The 22,012-nt window shown below is 34.6% G+C and overlaps 2 protein-coding genes across 3 annotated transcripts in view; both read left to right on the top strand.

The window, feature by feature from the left end:
* Positions 1–3,982, top strand: part of LOC138706601 (potassium channel subfamily K member 18) — a 224,060-nt gene extending 220,078 nt beyond the window's left edge. Inside the window, exon 6 of one of the 2 annotated variants that reach the window (XM_069836115.1) lies at positions 3,155–3,982. In XM_069836115.1, the coding sequence (XP_069692216.1) occupies positions 3,155–3,313 (159 nt within the window). In that variant the 3' untranslated portion in view covers positions 3,314–3,982. The remainder of the gene's footprint in view (positions 1–3,154) is intronic. The other variant, XM_069836105.1, reaches the window with a different exon arrangement.
* A 16,857-nt stretch (positions 3,983–20,839) lies between these two features.
* LOC138706594 (WD repeat-containing protein 91-like) overlaps positions 20,840–22,012 on the top strand; it is a 49,099-nt gene continuing 47,926 nt past the window's right edge. The window contains exon 1 of the mRNA XM_069836092.1: positions 20,840–21,053. Within this exon, the coding sequence (XP_069692193.1) occupies positions 20,934–21,053 (120 nt within the window). The 5' untranslated portion in view covers positions 20,840–20,933. The remainder of the gene's footprint in view (positions 21,054–22,012) is intronic.

Genomic DNA, 22,012 nt, shown 5'->3' with positions numbered 1-22,012 from the left:
TTTATTAGATCTTGCAGAGAGGAGCTCGGTGTTTTTGTAGAAACTTTAAATTACAGGTTTGCATGTATGTACGAAAATAGTAAACGTTCGCTTCATAAATTTACTTGGTTCATATAAGCAAAGAACACAGTCCCATATAGGCCTACATTTCTGTGTGACTCCTAGTAATATGCATTTAACATTTTGATAATCCAGTTAATTGGTTTTATAATAATTCATTTCTTAATTTCTTGCGTATATAATGGACTTGAGTAGGACAGAAATTGTTAAATATTGAAAACAAATTATTATCTTTTTATGAGTTTATTAATTCGATACACTAATTCAGCGATGAGTAGAAAACTTCTTTATTTCATAATATAGGCTACACATTGTTTCACAAATTTATAGTAGGCCTATACGATATTTGGATCAATATATGAGTTGCGAGGTAAAAGTAATATACAGGGCTTTCATTTCAAAACTTCCCAGTCTAAATAACTAATTATTTAAATTGAATTCAATTTAAATAAAAAAATACCTAAATTTAGACATTGAGGGGGAAGTCTGAAACAAGGCTTAATTGTGTTTTATATTTCACCCCCACCCCCAGCCACCCCACTTTGAAATTTCAAATGGCACCCTTATATCTTTATACTTAAATATGAAAGATCATTCAATTCATTTTCGCATCTTTTGTTTGCTGGCAACCTGGATTGTTGCTGTTATCAGTTGATTGTAGGATGAAAACCAGCTAATTTAATCAATAGGACGATCTTAGACAATTAAGCATACTTTTTCGCACAGTTGTGGATCGTAATCCATATCGTGAAAAGCAGTATCAATGGCTGATGTCAAGTCTTCTATTGTGGTTTGCTTTGAAGCGTATCTTTAATCAATCCCCAAAATGAAAAATCCATTGGAGTGAGGTCTGGTGATCTGGGTGGCATTTCTATTGTCCCTCGTCTTCCATTAACTCTTCCACTAAACACCCCAGCAACGTAATTTCGCACAACTACAGCATAGTGTGGTGGAACACCATCATGCTGAAAGTAAAGTGAGTTCAAATTGTAGTAGTTCTTTGAAGATCGCCTTCCGTGTTTGTGGAACAATGTCGAAGTGTTCACTCCATTCTTGAATTATTAACTGATAATCACCTTTATGCCACGTTTTAACAGCAAAAAGCCTTTTCTCTGTCGACAATATATCAACAATATACATGAACAGTGAACGTAACTAACACAAACCTCTAAATAAACATCTGACATCAGAATTATCATTAAGCAATGTACTCTAGTAACTAATTGTCAGATGAACATCACAGGCGGATAATTTGAAATTCATCGGGGGAATAAATCTATACAGGGTGTCCCATTTATCTTGTGCACCAATTATAACTTTTTTGTTTGGATAGGTATTGGAATTTTTGTTTTTGAGAGTTATGTTAGAACGAGGGGCTTACATGAGTGTAGAGATTTGGTGCATGCAACTACATTATATTACTAGATACACTTGACGTCATCGATTTTTCAAATAGCACTACATACTTTAATCATATTACATTGATTACACAATTAAGACGAGTTAAAAAATGTATCACAATGTCACCTTCCCAATCAATAACAACAACAAAATGCAAAATGAATGCCATCAGAATGTACCGTTTGTTGTGATGCCCCATTCATCTTGTGCATTAACTTACACAAAACGAAAGATGACTGACGTCCGTACACGTCGTGTGTTGTGTGTTTGTTGTCTTAACATGTAAACAAACCACAAATGTCGACGCCACAATCCACGTACAGTGGCCTGCACGTTCTCCGGACCTGTCGCCACTCAACTTCTGACTGTGAGGAACTGTAAAGGACAATGTGTACCAGAACATTCTGACAACATCAGACGACATGCAGCAACGCATTCGACAGGCTTGTGTGTCCATTCAGCCAGAAACATCCCGGGCAGTCATATGGTCTTTCGGGGAATGCCTTCGAATGTGCATTAATGTGAATGGTCACCATTTGGAATATCTTTTGTGACTCTCAAAGCATAACATTATCACATTGGGAGTACGTTTCTGTTTCGTTTTGTTGTTGTTATTGATTGGGAAGATGACATTGTGATACATTTTTCAACTCGTCTTAATGTGTGTAATCAATGTAACATGATTAAAGCATATAGTGCTATTTGAAAAATTGATGACGTCACGTGTATCTTGTACCATAATGTTGTTTTTGTTGTTGTTTTCTAATGCCAGGCGTTTGACAATAAAGTCATTTGACCTCTTGCACTCCAATATTTTTCAAAGATATTATCATGACCAGCCACTGAAGCACAGATTTTGAGGTGTTCCGAATCCATTTCTTGGTTTGAGTTGCACAATGGGCAGTTAGGGGACTGATATATTCCAATTCTATGCAGGTGTTTGGCCAAACAATCATGGCCTGTTGCCAATCTAAATGCAGCTACAGACGATTTTCGTGGTAAATCGTGAATTAACTGTGGATTATGATGCAGAGAGTTCCATTTTTTCCCTTGAGATTGTGTTATCAAATTTTGTTTGTTCAAGTCTAAGTATGTAGACTTAATAAATCTTTTCACAGAGAAATCCGTAGATTTAGTAACAGGTCTGTAAGTAGCAATGCTGTCCTTCTTTGCTGTCATGTTTCCCAGGATTCCACAATGGGATGGTATACATTGGAATACAATTCTTTTATTGAATGATATTAATTGAGAGAGCATTTTAGTTATTTCTGCTGTTTGAGATGAAGGTGTGTGTTTAGAGACTATTGATAGAATAGATGCTTTGGAGTCTGACAATATAACTGCATTCTTAAAATTATTGATGTGGCATAGAAGATTCCTTAGACTTTCACTTATTGCAATGATATCTCCATCAAAACTTGTTTTACCATAATGTAGTTATATGTACCAAATCCCCACACTCATGTTAGCCCCTCGTTCTAACATAACGCTCAAAAACAAAAATTCCAATATCTATCCAAACAAAAAAGTTATACTGTAATAGGTGCACAAGATAAATGGGACACTCTTTATAACAGTAATGGGTAGTGGCTTTTGGGGCACCCTGTATAATGACACTTTTTAACGGCTTTATTATTAGATATGGATAACCATACATTCAGTAGTCATTAATGTTGTGTTTTTCTATGTACAGGAAAAACTGTCAGACAGCTTCCGACAAGCAAGTGCGAAGATTGGTGCAACAATTGGACTGAAAGTGAACGAGGAGGACGGCACCATAACACCCGTACCACCTGTGCAGATCGAGCTTCCTGAAGTGCACAACACCATAACTAAATCACAGTCAACGTGAGCTGGCCACCTCGTGTGAACAAGGGTCCAGCTTCGGAGTGGAGGCTTCTTTCCACCTCACAGATTACAATTCTGTAATTTTAACGCCTGCCATCTCTTATTATCTAAAACTGAAGGAAACTTCATGCTTACAAATGCAAAAACACATAAATACAACAAACGGTGCTTACGATATTGATACTGAATTGAAATTTTACATTTTGTGATTCGCTTTATAGATGTTTGTACAAAATATTTAGATTTTAAATATTATTCTGCACACAGGCATATCAGGTAGTTGAATTCTTTTGAGAAAAAGCAAGGTCTCAGTGGTTCGAGGCATTGAGTGTGAAAAAATAATAACAGAAACACTGAGTACCTTAGAATAATTTTCAGTATCTGTTTTCTTGCACTAGAAAAATATTATATTCTATTATGTTTTTTAAAACTGAGGACCAAGGAGATGTTCAAATGTGAAACATAATGAATTCTGAAGTAGTGAAGAAGACCGTGTTACTAATTTATCAAAATCAAAATACTTGTATAATGGGAATCTTCATTACTTGCTTTCACTTGTGTCCATGCAACAACACTAGCAACACATGTATTGACAGTGGCGGCACGTTCATGTTAGCGGTGCTAGCACTTTGAAAGTTATTTTGTTAAAATTATTTTAGCTGAAACAAGTTATATTTTATAGTTATTTCTTGTACCTGTTAATTAAAATGTAGGCCTAAAGATAGTTTTTTGGTCAGACCGCAAGATATAAGCTACAACGGTCGGTTTTCGTTACGTATGAATATTTCTCTATCCTTGTTAGCGATCTCTCTTTCGCTAACACACAAGCGATTTTGTTAGCGATTCCGGGAATACTTAAGTGGGATTTAAAGTGGCATTATTAGTGTAATGAGATAAATCAAAATGAGAGCGAGTGTGATTGTATCATAGAACAAGGGCCTAATTTATGCAAGAGCCTATGGTGCCTCTCCTCAGGGCCTCATAACTCTGGGGGCCTCAAAATCCAGGAACAAGCATTTTTAAGTGAATTATGCAAATCAAATAGACAACTCTGCCAACTGAAAATCAGAATTGAGGAAATAAGTATAGTAAGGATCACGTAAGAGTAGTTCCTAAAAGACTAATTTGGCCGTCTCTTCAGTGTTGCCAACTAACACCAGATATCACCAAAGAGGGTAAAATCACAATGGTATGTACTGAAATAATAATAATAATAATAATAATAATAATAATAATAATAATAATAATAATAATAATATAGTGTCAACAGTAACAATGTCTTGCTTATTTACCACATCTCATCTTTATGTTGTGAGGTGTTTCTTCAATGGTTCAATAATTTATTTATGAAATAGTATATTTTCTTCCTGGACTTCTCGCATATTATGTTGGTAATTAGGATTAGTATGATCTAATATTACAATTTATTTTGTCAGGCAACATGAAATTTGTTGCTTTGACTAAAGAGTTTACGATTCATGAGACCTAACCTAAAAATGTATTTACTTATTTGCATTTTCATCAGTTTGCTTTACTGTAAACCGAAATCATTGCTGCCAAAATAACAGTTAGAAAATAACTGCCAGTTGTAGTATTTGTCAGTACCCGAAATTTGAAACGAAGTTGTAAAACAAAATTCAACCTGAGAACTAGAAAATCACTATAATTCACTATCACATTCAGTAATAGTGGAAAAATGGTTAGGTTTCTTCCTTAGGGTATTAAGTAAGCTGATCCGGACTATAATTACGTAATAAATTATTATATTAGAAAACAAATCAAAAATCACTTTATTGTTTTACGTTTAGAGTAATAAGTTGATTGCAGAGTTTAATATGTTCAACTTGTAAAAGTTGGCTACCATGTAAAGTTTATTCAAATTGTAACAGTAGGCCTATTTATATAATTAATAATGAATTCAGCAGCCAAACTCAAAAACATTGTCCGTTCTTGTACTGAGTGTTAAACCAAGTGCCTAGTGCTATGTTCCTTACAGCTTATCTAATTTCTGTTGGTAAAGGACCATTATCGGTGTGTAGTGGTAGTGTTAAAGTGTTTTTTTAGGAAGTTCCATAATTAAAAATGGAATTCCCAAGCCAATTTGTGTTAAGAATCAACAAAAGAAAACGGAAAGCTATTGATATTCAACAGCAAGCATGTTCGTTCATATGTTACTAGCAGTAACTCTTTTCCCACACAGACCTCAAGTTTCAAAAAGTTAAAAATGTTTTAACACAGACTAATGAATATTTTGACATACAGAGACAACAATCCGCCACAGCTACTAAATTGTGGAGAGTCAAGGTATTTTTTTTATAAGCCTAAACTATAATTTAGGAAAAATGAACATTGCTTTCAATCCATTTTGAATCTTGCGTACACCACTTTTAACACTTGAATGTAATTAATTGATGAACTAGTGGACTTACTCATGTTAAATATGTAATATTTGTCCGGCTTACAGCTGTTTCAGTGCCAGAGGACACAATACATCTACATACGCCGATCACATAACCAATACTAACCATACATACAATAACATAAATACAGACATGGAAATCCTACACACACAACCCAAGAACCAAAAACTCAACACACTAGAACAATACGAAATATACAAACACACTAAAACACACCCCGATCAAATCCTCAACACACAGATCAAGTTCAGTACACACACACTATTCGACTCCACACTTCAACACCTTCCAACAATAAAACACACCCTCCTAACAGGCAGAGAAGTTCGAGATGACGCCGCGATCTAGTAGGCTCTGATGATGGTGCGTCAAGCACTGAAACAGCTGTCAGCCGGACAAATATTACATATTTAACACGAGTAAGTCCACTAGTTCATCAATTAATTGCTTTCAAACTCCTGAATTACTGCACTAGAGGAAACAAGGGACAGTACCGGTACTACAACCAATGTAATCAGCTCTGACCTGTCTTGTGGCCACACATAATCACTGATACCATATGGGACCACTTTACTTTTAATTCTTCTCCTCAAAATAGAGAATAATTAATAAAACCTCTGTGAAATAAATACATAACGAAAGGAGATAGAAGACAGAATTTAAATAAAGAAAATATAGGCCTAGTTATCATATATGAAAAGAAGGGATCTCATAAAGAAAATTAAGCCCCGGGCCTCTGAAATTGTAAATCAAGCCATGTATAGAACAGTTAATAAAACAATCATTTGGCAGTAGAAATTACAATTCGGAAAAATGTATATTGAAAAAGACTCACTCCACCTCTAAACAATTTAAAGGGAATCTTAAACCTATATTACTAATGTTAAAACAGCTATATTAATGGCCCATTATCTCAGAACATAGTTGGCATAGAATTGTGACATTTTTACAGGGTGCTTAGGCATTCCTTTTGAGTGCACTGTTTCGTTTTGATGATACAATATCTAATAGAAAAAAATATAATTTTTTTATAAACCTCTAAAATTAAAAAAATCAGACATTTTTTTTATAAACTATTAAAGAAAACTCAATCAAAGTAATTCCATGTCATCACAATGTTCTCTAAAATGTATGGTAAAAATGGCATACATTTAGACCTAGTAGTTTCTGAGAAAATGAATAATTTATGTTGAAGAATGTAGATTTAAGTACCGTAAATCACGTTTAAAGTAAAATGTTCCATATAAACTCATCTATTACAGAAAAAATGTTTTAAAACCCTCTTGGTTGCAAGTCCTCATCTTCTTCTCCATTCTACTCACCTAATGCTGTCCTCATTCTCTTGGATCTTGCCTCTTTGTGTTTGTTACTCTGCCTTCCGTATTTACAATGTATCCGCCATGTTTTTAGAGGTATTATATCCTATTTGAATACCTAGATCCTTCAACACCTGTATTCTTGCAGTGTTGTTGTTTAGTCAACTGTCCGAAAACAGGTCTAAACCTCACAATTTATACCAACAAGGCACCATTTATGAGACAACTAGGCGAGGAAATAATGGGGTAGTTTATGCATCCTTCATTAAATATGAGTACAGCATCTAGTACACCAAGTTTAAACGTTGACATACCAACAAACACGTTTTTTTTGGGACTCTGTACCAAACAACGTTATTGAACGATTCATTAGTATTCTGAGTTCTTCCTCTCAAACTTTTTTTAGTAAATCAGTATGGATAAGATCTTGAAACATAGGCTTTATGAAGAATTAATTTTACTACAAAACAAGCCGAGCCATACCCTTCTAAGACAATTAGTTCCTGAGATAATATTTTTTTTTTTGTGAGAAGTGCTAAATTTTTTCTCTAAAACATAAATACACTACTATTTTAAAAATATATTTAAGGTAGTAAATATTCGAATATTTTAATAAACCAAACGCCAAATTAAGGGGAAAGGATGGTATTTTTTGGTGAAAAATTAGTAAATTGAAAAAATTTAAATGACCTGTGATATGTGTTGAACGCATGGCATAATATTTTGTGGGTATTTGTGCCCTTATCAGATGCTGAGACGCCATTTTTAAACTTCCTCCGTTATGGATTTTTAAATCACTCGCCCCCTTTTATTGTTGTTTCCGGTAAATTGAATTTAAAAAAATGTCTTTCTTTAAAATACTCTTTGATATGTGTGGACTGCATTGCATAACATTTCGTGGGTATTTGTGCCCTTATTGGATGTTGAGACGCCATTTTTAAACTTCCTGCGCTATGGATTTTTAAATCACTCGCCCCCTTTATCGGTTTACGGTAACTTCATTTTTTTTTTTTTTTTGCTACATTGCCAGACAGAAATGGATATAACTTCTGAACTATTAAAGATACATACATGAAATTTAGAACACACATTCTTTAGACGATTAGGAAACTTTTCTCTGTATCAGAATTTTGTTAATTGATTTCATTTTAAAACTACGTCCGTTTGTTTGCAAGAAAGGAAATCAGAAATGTGTTATTAAATTTTAATTGTTTATTTTACAAACGTAGGGATAAATATCAAAATTCTGTTAAAGACAGTTTATAGAGCATGCTTTTGCAAGTACATTGCAAAACACTGGATGAAACTATCTTTGAAAATGGTTTAAATATATTGGTTTTAGTAAAATCCTGCATTGGGTATATTTTTTTGCAAATCTGGGCCCCCAAGTAATTTTTTTTTCGAAGAATTTATTTTTGGATGAGTTGCTACAGCTATGAGCTCTACATACAAAAAATGAATATTTTACACCAAATAGGAATTTTTTTTTTAATACCGTCCTCTCCCCTTAAGCAGAATGAACCATACTTTCATAAAGTGTAAAAAAAATAAACATTTTGTTATATATATTTTTTTTATTTTCGATCTACATGTCGCCCCTTAATTAAAAAAAAACAAAACAAAAAGTTTGTGCGATATTTCAATGCAGAAAGGTATTCAAGAGATCGACTATATCACAAAGATTCACCAAATTGTGATACTGATAACAGCCAGAGATAATATGAGTCTAACTGTTTTCCTGCATTCACGCTCCGCCACTGTGCATTGACATGGATGCTTATGTTTGTGTGTGGTAGTGTGATAGTAGCTGCGATATTGGGAATGAAACTTCTTGAACCGCTACTTCAACACTTTTGTTGCCTTATTTATTTGCTACAATTGAATATATTGCCCTAATCTCATTGCCCATTCTGCAAGACTTATCTTGTATGTGCCTTCTGTTACTCGACGGTTTTAAAGTGTGTAAAGAAAATAATAATTTTACTGGTTAATATTTCAAAGCTGATTTCAAGAAAGGACTTGATAGTACTGTCTAATATGAGAGAGTAATTTTGTACATAATATCTAATATGCAATATATGTTTTAAATGGCTCCACGAAAGGTTTCTGCTGTGTTCACCATCAACTAATAAATCCGTTCATCTGATGTAAGGCTGCTTATACAAATACAGGATGAATAAAGGCTGCTACAATTTAATTCACTCGTATTTTGTTAATTTTCATTGTAGACTGAGATGTTTTCGTACTTGTGTCTAAACCTCTTGAAAAATAAATTTGGTATGCAGTTATCCAGAGCCTTCTTCAGTTACAAGCCGGAGCCAAACGTCGGCAACACTGTAATTAACTGTCAAGCGGAGGCCTACGATTCATAGCATGTGTTCGTGCTAATGCCTATTTTCAATGTAATAGTAATATGCGTTACAAGAGCGGTATGTTGAAGTTTTCATGTTCGAGGAAAAGTTTGAAAAAGCGAAACGTACTTGAGCTTTTTTAATTTTCGAGAATTGAAAGAAAACATACCGCTCGTGTATCGTACATTATTTTGTGCGAAGATCGTTTAATACATACCTGAAAGAAGAATTTCTAATTAGTTGCAATGAAATCTCCATCTTGGTTTCTGTTCAATGACGGCAAATTTGCAAAACAAAAATATCTGTCTTCAACATTGTTCTTTTAAAATGTTTTCTGTGTTTACTATACTCCAGCAGGCCATGATATACGTCTGTCTTTTTTTTCCCCCAGTCTATGAGGAGTCTGGAATCTTGTTGATTTTTTCACGGCTTCCTTGATGTTACTTGCATCACGAATACAGTAACTTTAGTGGAGTTGTAGAGTTTACTGAATTTTTGCAAACATTTAAAAACAATAATTAACAATGCAATTTAGGTGAAAATGCAGTGGTAAGTTTCCAATTTATAATTATTACTATATTGAACGTCTCTAAAAATAATATGTTAAAAGCGTAAAGCAGTAAAATCAATATGTCACTTAAGCGGTAAGAAGAGGGAAATTGTTATGTGTATTAGGTTGGGAATACTGAATGTGGAATTTTAGACTTTCCGCGGATTGGTTTTGTGCGGAAACCAAGCAAATACGCACGATCTCGCACAAAATAAATTTGGTATGCAGTTATCCAGAGCCTTCTTCAGTTACAAGCCCTGAGCCATACGTCGGCAACACTGTAATTAACTGTCAAGCGGAGGCCTACGATCCATAGCATGTGTTGGTGCTAATGCCTATTTTCAATGTAAATTAATGTTACAATATAAGTGTGTCGATGGAATTATGTTCGCGGTCACACCAAACGTTAACTGTTGATGTATTATAAACTAAGTGCGTGTTGGCGGTAAAAACTAGACAATAAATGAAAATATGGCTGCAGTCTTTGGCAATTTTTACGGTTATTATTAATGACAAAGTGATTGCCATTTCTTCTAAATATTAAATATTGTGTGAACTACATTTTTATAGTCTTACTTGTGGTTTGTGGTTATCAGAATTCTGGCCAAAATGTTGAGTCTCGCCTGGTGTATCAATAAAGTTACGCCGTTGATTTTCAAGTTCATTGTAAACAGCTGTTTTATGATCCCATAAATGCTGCAGTTTTGTTGAAGATTCGGAATGCCTGTTATATGTCAGAACTACCTATAATTTGTAGATACACACTAACTTTGTTGGTTTTCAAGGTTTGTTTATTAATATTATTTCTTTTGTAATAAATTAGTTATAAACATGTTTCTTTTCATTTCATATTTACAGGATTTAAAGTTCACTGAGTTTATGCTAATTGCACATAAGTAATAGATAATGATGTGTTTTGTTACGTATTATATTGAAGGTATTTTTCTTCATTTTTTCATAGATCTTTTTATTTGGCCTTGGCCTATTTAAAATTATATTTTAAAAACTTTATAACAAATAATTTAGGATAATAGTATTGTTATGGTGACTGGCGAGGTTCAAACTAAAACTGGCTTCCTGGGCATCTGAAATATTTATAGATAAGCACGACATATAATCACATGAAATTAAAATGTATGTGTCCTAGTCAGAGGTGAAACAACTTAAAGCGGCAAAACATTGTCAGTTTACTAGCCACATAATGGTATTTCAAAATTATGTCGTTATTTTATTTATTTTTGGTGCAAGTAACATTTCTTTAAGTATTTATCTATTTATTTTCCCTTGTACCATCAATAAAAAACACGTATGCAAGTACTTACGCGGTATTCTGAAACTCAAATAAAATACAATTTCAGATTCCGTAATAAATTACGTACATCAATACACTGAATCTTGACCATATGCACTTAGTTTTGTATCAATTAATGTCGAAAATATACATCATCTGACAACAAAATCAAAGCACTGAAACGTCAAACGTCATGCCTTTATTTCGCCTCCGCCCGCCTCCACTCAGCGTTGCCAAACCTACCCATCTCCGGCTTGTAACTGAAGATGGCTCTGAGTTATCAGTTAAAAAATAATGCCTCTTAATTTATCCTGCAGATGCGAGTATGAAAACAAATTCTGATTGAGCAATGTGAATGTTTTAAACTTCCCATTCATACTTTGCATGTTGAATTTCTCTTTATCAGACGACATAGGTGGAACAGTGAATCAAGATGAAGGATGATATTGACATGTAATTAAAACAACGAGACGTAATATAACTTCTGAATGGAGACCACATTGCAGCCATTTACATTCACCAATATTGAAGAAAAAAAACTGGAAGTCAAACAGTCAAATTGGATGGAGTTACGCAACAGTAAACCAACCGACAATTTAACAAATCTATATAAATTGAACTTGTAATGAAAATTACGGGAAAAAGGCTGAACGGATTTTAATAAATGACCCCTCATTTTGAAGCTTGGAACCCAACGTTTTTCAGAAAAATAGTAGTTTTCAGTGAAATGTCAATTTTCCTACATCATTTTCCTACTTTCCAAAATCCATCTTTCGTCAGTTTTGAGAACTAATTAATTGTATTTCACAATAAAACAAAACAGACAGTACAATAAACAATACACTATTACACGAAGGCCATGACCTATAGGATTGCTGACATACTTCGAGTTCACATGGGTCAGATTCTTTCACATCATAATGCCAATATGTCGATCTTCATTTGTGTAATTTTTTGACAACGTATAAAAATAATTTACAGGTCTGATTCTCTGGTCTGTAGTTTTCCGAGTACAGCTGTGTATTCGATATTAAGAACTAAAAAACTTAAGAATGTTTGGTGACATTATTACCATTAAAATGAAATATTATTATAGTTAATGCAACACATAATATATGATATGAAAGTGAAATCTTTTGGGGCCTTAAGTAAGTACTGTTCTCCAACCAGGAGATCAACCGTGAAAGGAATGTTCTTATTATTGCTACATCTATTGGAACGAAGTAGATAAATAATATTACCGTTATAACGCCAGTTTAAAAACCATGCTCTCTCCTGCATATGTTATTTCCTATATGAAGAGATTAAAAGACCAGGAGATTAACTGTGATCTAATTTTGTAACTAGGGTAGTATCAATATGTCTGTATCAATGTTATGGTTTGTGCTGTGAGAGCTAGCCAATAGAGATAAGAGTACCCACGTGTGTGACCTTATGACATCTTATGACATCAACATTCATTCACAGCATTACCCTCCTTCGTCTCATCCAGCGGAGACTTTCTCGTGGTTGGAGCACAGTAGATCCAGAGAAAGAAGATTTTATATTAGATCTTCATTTCTATAATATACTGAGTATATATATATATATATATATATATATATATATATATATATATATATATATTACTGAAAACTATAAAACTTACGTAACAGCGTGGTCGATCGACGGATGTTGCGTCAACATTTGTTGAGACTATAAATTAGGAATGCCTATAACATCGACATCAACGTGAAGTTTCGATTTTAGGCACGAGAACGTGTAATCTCATAAACTTCTTTCCATCTGACTGTAGATAATAATTTGAAGAGAAGTAATATAATGATAACGAGATACTAAGGTTATTGTTATGAACTTAACACTACTTTTATTAAAGTTGTAGGAGATGTGGAAATCAAACCACAGTATAGAGAACATATCTCTATTTTATACTGTGATCAAACAGTGGTTTTCTTCCTGCTCACAAGGAAGTAATGCCATTTTTTAAAACTTCTGTCGTACATAATTTTGACGTATAATGGATAAACAATTGATCCTCACTACTTTTCCCGCCAAGAGGGCACCACCTTCTTCTAGCTATGACTCCGTCTTTCAGTTACTGACTATAGTAGTCGTGACAGCAGGTTGCAACTTACACGCTTGGCCAACTTATGAGATATAATTATTTGGAAGTGTATGTCAGATTTACGTATCAATTTTCTGTTAGTGCAGTTTATTTATTCCCTTAAGTATGTTTTATCTAACAAAGTAACACTGGTGATCGGCACTACTCTGCAGATCATAGATGAAAGTTCATATGATGATGCTGAAGGCAATGTAAAGATTGAATATGAAACTTGTGACAATGACAAGGATCTAAGATACAGTAGGAGAGATTGAGAATCACGTAGAAAGCAAGCGAATGGAGAAAAGAAAAGAAAAGGAGAAGAGAAGAGAAGAGAAGAGAAGAGAAGAGAAGAGAAGAGAAGAGAAGAGAAGAGAAGAGAAGAGAAGAGAAGAGAAGAGAAGAGAAGAGGGCACGGGGGCTGAGGGGCAGAAGGGCATGAGGGCAGAGAGCATGAGGGCAGGAGGGCACGAGGGCAGGAGGGCACGAGGGCAGAGGGGCATGAGGGCAGAGGGCAAAGGGCAGAGAGCATGAGGGAAGAGAGGAGAGGATATTTTCATAACTAACCTACAATTCACAATAACCTGAAATAGCTATTGCTTCACTCCCACATGTAAAACCGACTGATCGTTCTGACATTGTTACTTGCGTTTTCGCATTGGAACTCAAGAACTGAATATGTAAAGGTTAAATAAAAGGTATTTAGCATGAATAAACCCATTCAGAGGGGTAGGCCTATGTTTCATTATTATGGAAGCAAATAACTTCCAAAATGTCTGGTATTCTTCATTAGAAATAAATTTGAAAAAATTTGGTTTGAACTTCTAATGATCTTAGTTAGCAGCATTTGCTGCACAAGCCACTAGTTTGATATATTTACACAATTCTGTTGTTGGTTGGATTATTATTTAACTCTGAAGAAATCGATAATGCAATATCTGCATTTTGCTGCTATTTATAAACACAGTAGGCTCACTATAATGAGCCGACTTCTTATTTTCACGTTGTCCGGGTTTAATCGATTTTTAACTTCATGATTGTATGGAAATGTGAAATGCGAAGAACTATCAAACAGAGGAGCGTTATATTGTTGGATATTACCAGCTTTGTAAGTTTTATCATCAATGTAACACCTGAAATTTTTCTCTTTGTCTCAGTGAGGAAAGTGGGGAAAAACCAGAAGTGGTATGCTACCCCAAGATTTTCCTCTGGCATACCTCGATTTAAAAAAAGGCATACCCCCTCCTTTACAACAGAGACATAAATGATGTATACAATAAATTGTTTCGTGCAGTCAGTAACGCAACACATTAAATTTCTTAATAAAATAATTTCAATTTACTTCAGTTATTTACTAGATCATTTTACAATGTCCTTTGGGACTTATCATTTAAAATAATGTTAAAGCTTCAAAGTGCCTTACTTAATCATTAATAAAAAGTGCAAAAATAAAAATGACACAGTCACTAAATTGGCAGCAATGGCCACCAGAAGCTACAGACTACAGCCGTCTATACTTGAAATACTACCGTTGTAAACATTCCAGGGATTGAGCTTATCAAATAACATGTCTATACTTGTTTTTTTGAAAGATGGGACATGACAGTTAAGCGGCCGAGCTTGGAACTACAGTGCTATGTTGACAATATGGACTACCATGCTGCCAGCTGATGGACGCTAGCAATTGACGTTAAGATGGCTGACATTAAAACATTCATTGACAATTGACGCAAAGGTAAGAAAACAATACAAAAATCGACAGAGAATCAAACACAAAACGTGCCAATGCTAACATTGTGTGCACAATAAATGTCGCCAACAGAGCTATAAGCACTCGCCATGTGGAAAGGGTAAGTTTGGCAACTCAACCGTTGTTACCATAGCAACAGGCCTACCACGCTATGTGACATTCAATTGTTTTTCCGATCGCAACGTCCCTGTCATGTCCTATCTTAAAAAAAAAACAAGTATAAATACACACTGAATATAGTTCCAGAAGGCTGTGGTTTAGATTTTCGCAGCAAACAGATAGTACTCGTTGCTGTGAAGAAATGTATAAATAAATTTTTACACTCACATTTTTTCAGTGACGGTATGTCATTTTTCATTAACGGTATGTTTTCTGATCACAGAAATCAGAGGCGGTATTCCATACCGTCGCATACCGTCTCACTTCCCTCACTACTGACTTATATAACACAAGTAGGCATTTTAGTCATATGTAAATGTCCGTAGAAATAAACATAACTATTAATTAATCGTATTTCACTGCTTTAAAAATTGTCTCTTCATGAAATATCTCACTACAAAATAATTGAATACATAGGCAAATTGTATACCTATACTGAATTCCAGACGAGAAAAATACCAAGATAAACAAAAGGGTGGAGTTTTACCACCTCTCATACCATCGTACCAAATAATGCGTTTTCCTATTGGCTAATACTGACGTAAGCGCTAGAAATTAGTTCGCAATTCCTTATCGAGATGTTGATCGTTACTGATAAAATTTAGACAAATGAAAATATGTTGCTATTTCGCAAAGAACGATTAGAAAATGAATTAAAGACGTCCTGCAGATCTACTGAAATTCATAATTAGCAATGATCTTCAAGTCATCTATAAAAAGACTTATCTAGTTGGTCTTGACATTCACCGTTACTACAATTTCCTCCGAAAGAAGTCTGAGCACATTGAAAACGGTTGAAAAATTATCTTCGTAATTCAATGAAGAATGAAAAATTAACAGAATTCTCTCAGTAGAATCGCCATTGAAAATAAATAATCTGATTAAACAACTTGCAATATATTGATCAGAGTTTCAAGGAACGAATAATTGATACTTTTGCAACCAAGAAGAACAGACACTTGGACCTGCTGTATAAAAATATAAGGTAAGGAGATTTTTTCAGCCTACCCAGTATTAGACCTTAGCTTCGCCACTGATAGGTTCAGTTTTGACGAAATTGCCAGTCATAAACACCGTGAAATGAAGAATCACATAAATTGATAGATGTGCATGTATTCAACAGTTACATATACATAATATGTATTATACCTTCAGAAGTAAAATATGTTGATTTCGTGAACCGAGATTTGTGAATCGTGGTACATATCAGCAGATACCGGAAGTTTAGGCATCATGAATCATTAAAATAGGCAGACAAAAAGGCATCATAAATAGCTAAAATAGGCAGGCAAAAAGGCATTATAAATAGCTAAAATACGCAATAAAAGGCAATTACAAAAACCTTGCACTAGATCCACAGCCTTGCACTTTTCACAAAGGGATTTCGGCAGCAAGAAAGCTTTACATAAATCGAATGCAAATTGAGATTTTCGACTCGATGTTGCAATTACTGTTGGAAGCAAAGAAATCTTCTTCCCAGTAGCCTTGGAAAATGCATTTTTGTGTTTGGTTGTACTGATATGTTGCGATATGAAATATTTAGCTAGCTACAACAACGTCGGAATGAAAACTGTTGCCTTGTCAAATAAACACAAGCGATAATTGAAAACGCTTACTGTTATACATTTTTGCACGGCAGCACTCATTGTTGCAAAGAATATGAACTGACTGAAAGACAATAATATACATTCGGTGAAGTCACTTTCATTCTAGCGGTTATAGAAATAAATTAAAATATACCTCTAAGCAATTTTAATAATGAATTAGTAAATAATAGATAAATAATCAAATAAAGGTAAAAAAGCATTTATTTTGTAAATTAGGCATTTATATTTAAAAAAGGCAGAAAGGGCAACATAAAACAATGGCGTTTCAATCATAAAGGTATAATTCGTAAACATTTTCTTTCAAAATGAAGATTAGATTTAACACATTTAAAAAGGAATTCTGCCAAATTTCCGGTCTCTGCTTATCAGTAGAGATAGGAAAAAGTATTGCTAGAAACTATCTTTGCTAGTTGAGCTGGCATGGAAGGGGGCAGGAAAGGAATAACAATAGCAGACTGTTTGTCTTCTGATGCAGTACAGTTACTCCATAAGAAAGTACTCACAAATGGAAAATAACTTAATAATTATTTCTGGTAATAAATTGTAAGTTTAAAAATAAAACATCTGAAAGAGCAAAGTACAAATTACAACGTTTACATTTATTTATGTAATGATGAGTTGTAATAAAGAAAGAATACACGTTTCAAATTGTTAAAAGAAAAACGCTTTCTTCTGTCAGACAACAAATTTCAAACCTAGAAAATGATCGTTCCACATCTGCTGAAACAACAGGACAATACCTGAAATGATTTATGTCACACCTAATATTCACACTTGTAGGGGAGTGCTTATTTGACTAAATGTCAGCAATCTTGCTAAGAGTACTGAAACCAGAATTTTTATCCAACACCATTTTCATTTTAGCACGCACTATAGTCGCGACGCTGTTATTTCCGGCGTGACTCCGCCTCTTTGCTTACGTCTTAGGGTAAGTACACGTTGGAGCGCCGATAAACGATAAAAGAAGCAGCGATGCTATATCAGAGAGAATTGAAGCATGTATTGTCATTGAGGTGTGCATAAAGTTCCATTTTCTTCGCTCTTGTCGTTCAAATGATCTCTGATTAAGATAATATTAATCTGTATAATTACCGGTGGTTATCAATATATTCGAATATTAATCGATTTATTATTATTTCGGCGTATTAAATTAATTATTGTAGATATTGGAAAATTGATCAGTTGTGTATTTATTCGTCATGTATTATGTGATCACAAGAACCAATCACAACACAAAGAATTATACTATCTTTGGGATGAGAAATGGGTTTAATTTTGTACGTATTTAAGTTATATTAACCTTGAACTTAGCACCTGATATTTCCTATATATGTTATTTCATTAAGTGGATGCATAGAATATCGTCTACTGATAAATCAAAATGTTCTCTTCTCGCGACCTCGTTGCTCCGATATGAACACTTGATTCTTTGATAATACCAAAGCGTCGCTAGCTCATTTATTTTATCGTTTATCGTTGCTCCAACGTGTACGTACCCTTAGGAAGTGAAGGCTCTATAAAGTCTAGGTAGGTAGTATCGTTCGCCATTTTTGTTCTTTCGTTCCCGAGCTACCGTACAAGGAATCTATTTGCCACACCGTTAAACATTATCATGTCGTAGCTCCTATGATAATAAATCAAACGCACTGTAATTCAGCAAATAATTGAGTGGTAAATAACGTCTTCGTGTGCTTTCTGCGAACGCCAACGAAAAAGCCAAAATGGCGGGCGATTATATTAAGTATTTATCCAGCCTTAAGAAATGAATAACGTCTTCATAAGCAAATCACAAGACGCGCACGTTTAAATGTAGCCGACCTGCAACTCGATTGGCTGCCGGAAATTAGAGCGACGGGACTATAGTTTCCCAGTCTCATCGTCAACATTGTTAATACTGTGGACAGAGCAGGTAGAACTCGTTCTACTTTGGAATTAAGGAGTTATTTCTTGTGGTGTTCGGGAGATTTATATTGTGCCGTTAATGTGAGCGAATAATAATAAGCCTAATTTTAAATACTTAAAAGGTCAAAATACAACAGTGTTCATAAGTGAAGATTGACAATAATGGAGATAATTACTACAGTTGTCTGAACACTATTTATTGATAAAATAAATAAAATAATAAAAGTGGTTAGAAACCATACATGTTTCGGGGGCTATGCTCCCCCATCTTCAGTGGTTGTACCACGACTACGGTGTAGATGTTCTACCGCGTTTCGTCCTCTTTAAGATACGAAACGCGGTAGAACATCTACACCGTAGTCGTGGTACAACCACTGAAGATGGGGGAGCATAGCCCCCGAAACATGTATGGTTTCTAACCACTTTTATTATTTTATTTACTTTATCAATAAATAGTGTTCAGACAACTGTAGTAATTATCTCCATTATTGTCAATCTCCACTTATGAACACTGTTGTATTTTGACCTTTTAAGTATTTAATCATGGTTACTAGTGAAGAAGAAAACCTGGTCAACCAGTACCACGATATGCGCCTTCAGATAGAATTGTTAAACAAGAAAATTTGGTTTAACAAAACATGTCTTAAAGAGGATTTAAAACCCAAATATGTGAACATCAAACCTAATACTAATTCTCGAAGTGCTAAACACATAGATAAGTCCTCTTTAAGATACGAAACGCGGTAGAACATCTACACCGTAGTCGTGGTACAACCACTGAAGATGGGGGAGCATAGCCCCCGAAACATGTATGGTTTCTAACCACTTTTATTATTTTATTTATTTTATCAATAAATAGTGTTCAGACAACTGTAGTAATTATCTCCATTATTGTCAAGCCTAATTTTGTTTGTTCTTGATGTAAATCCGATTATATAATCTGTAAGGAAGAGACGTTTCTTTTATCCACCCTAAGACTAGATTATTTTTTAGAAATGTTGTAGAGCAATTCCACGAAGACAGGAAACTGTATTCTCGTTCTTATATCTGTGATATCCATTTTTCTGCGATTTTGATTGTAAGAGCCGATAAATTTATTATTGCCGGTAAAGAATTGGCGAAACCTGCAGCATGATTGCGGCTGCAAAAGTAGCGCCTTGTGTGTGAACAGACTCGCAACCTCCAGTTGCAACTTTTGCTACACTCGGGTTGCGCAGCACGAAACGTAGCGTGCAGCGCGCTACTTTTGGCTTACGTGTGAACACGACACGCAACTTTTGCAGCTGCAGTACAAAAGTTATCAGCAAAAGTAGCGACGTGTGACCGTACCTTTAGGCTACCAAAAAGATCAACGATTAGACATTTATTGGCATCACTGATTTCATCTGAAATCTGCGTTTTACGAATTTCGCTTACTTTTCCCTCCTCACACACACCTTTAGAATAACGGATATATAAGTTATATATGTTATCACGAGCTATATAGGCCTACATACATACATACATACATAGACTTTTTTTTAAATATTAGTTGAACGGCATGTCCCATTACAATAAAGGTAATACTACATGCCTTGCTACCTGTATGTCAAGAGGAGTAGAGATAGAAGAGAGGGGGTCAGTCGTATCTATTCCCTGCAAGAGGAGCTATTCTACTCCTCTTGCTGTATGTTTACAATATAACACCTTACGTCTCGTTTCTGTCACTCTCTAGGCTTATGTAGGTCTGTTATTCTGTTGTGAAAATTTGAGTCTTTCATTATATCTATTGCCTACTCTTATCTATCCTAGATTAAATTATCCTACGTTTACTCGTCTAAATTTATAACATTGACATAGTTTGTGAATGTATGCGCATGTTCTTGCATTACTTTAAGCTTTGTGAAAGTCCACTTGCCAGATACATAGACGTTGTAGTCACAGTTGTTGTTTATTGACATTTCTGGCTTTGACAGATACACCAAAGAAGTGAGATGCGTAATATAAATTGGTAAGGCGGGAAATGTTTATCTAAATCGGGACTTTTCAGATTTCAGGAGGGAAATTTCCTTTACTGAACTTGACCCGTTGACCGCACTGATTGCGTGACAGACTAATGAAGTTAGGTTTTTGAATGTGTGATTTGATAAATAATAATTTAATTAGTTTTTCATATTGTATTATTTAATTTAAATATGTCGCATGTTCAGTACGTAGACGAACTAATTAGAGAATATTTATTATATAGAGGATTTATTGGAACTGTGAAGGTCTTTGATTCTGAACTGAAAGTCGATAAAGATAAAGGTTTCAGAGTAAGTAATTATAGATAACATAGCTATTAGTGATACACAGTAAATATGTACTTAAACCATAAATTTTGTAGGTATCTCTGTCCCTCAACGCTCGTTTCACCTCGAAGTTTGCTCAAGATTTCTTTGAAATTAATTTAAGGAAAATCTGAAAGAATGGTGCACCTCTCTGGTGCAGTGTCGAGTGCGCATAGTAGTGAAGTAGTGATTGAGCGACAAAGTTATTTTACTAGGGTAACCTGCTGCTTCACCAGTGTTTCAGATTCTAGGACATGGACAAAGAGGACATGCAGAAATACAATTTCATTTGTTGCCTTTGTAATCCTTTTAACTCTGAAATTAATATTTAAACATTATAACCAAAACTGTACCATTAAATAGCATCTTTTGTTGACAAAACGTAAACTAATTAGGCCTATTTAAACATTTTACGAAATTATTATTGTTAGTTCTTTGTTCAAATTTCGACAGAAAATGCTCTTTTTCTTGTTAAAAGCTTCCTTTGTTAGGAAATGCTCCTTTTCTTGTTAAAAGCTTCCTTTGTCATTGCTATCCTCCATTTGACTTTCTGATAGCAACTCATGTTACTACTTACAGTACACTCCAAGTATTTGAAGTTCTCCACTGCCTAGTTCACCTTGTTTGCATTTATCTTCATCCCATAGTGCTCACAGCTGTCATTTCGCTCCAGTACCATATTCCTTAGTATCATCTCCTCTTCTTCTAACAGCGCCATATCATCAGCAAATCGTCGACTTGGGTAGCGCAGTCGGTATAGCGCTGACCTTGTGTCCTCGAGATTGCGGGTTCAATTCCAGCCCAGGTCGATGACATTTAAGTGTTGTTGTTTTCTAATGTCAGGCGTTTGACAGTAAAGTCATTTGACCTCTTGCACTCCAATATTTTTCAAAGATATTATCATGACCAGCCACTGAAGCACAGATTTTGAGGTGTTCCGAATC

This window comes from Periplaneta americana, chromosome 1, assembly GCF_040183065.1.
Source record: "Periplaneta americana isolate PAMFEO1 chromosome 1, P.americana_PAMFEO1_priV1, whole genome shotgun sequence".
In the NCBI taxonomy this organism is placed as follows: domain Eukaryota; kingdom Metazoa; phylum Arthropoda; class Insecta; order Blattodea; family Blattidae; genus Periplaneta; species Periplaneta americana.
The sequence above is the reverse complement of the archived record's forward strand: the minus strand, read 5'-3'. Positions and strand labels throughout refer to the sequence as shown.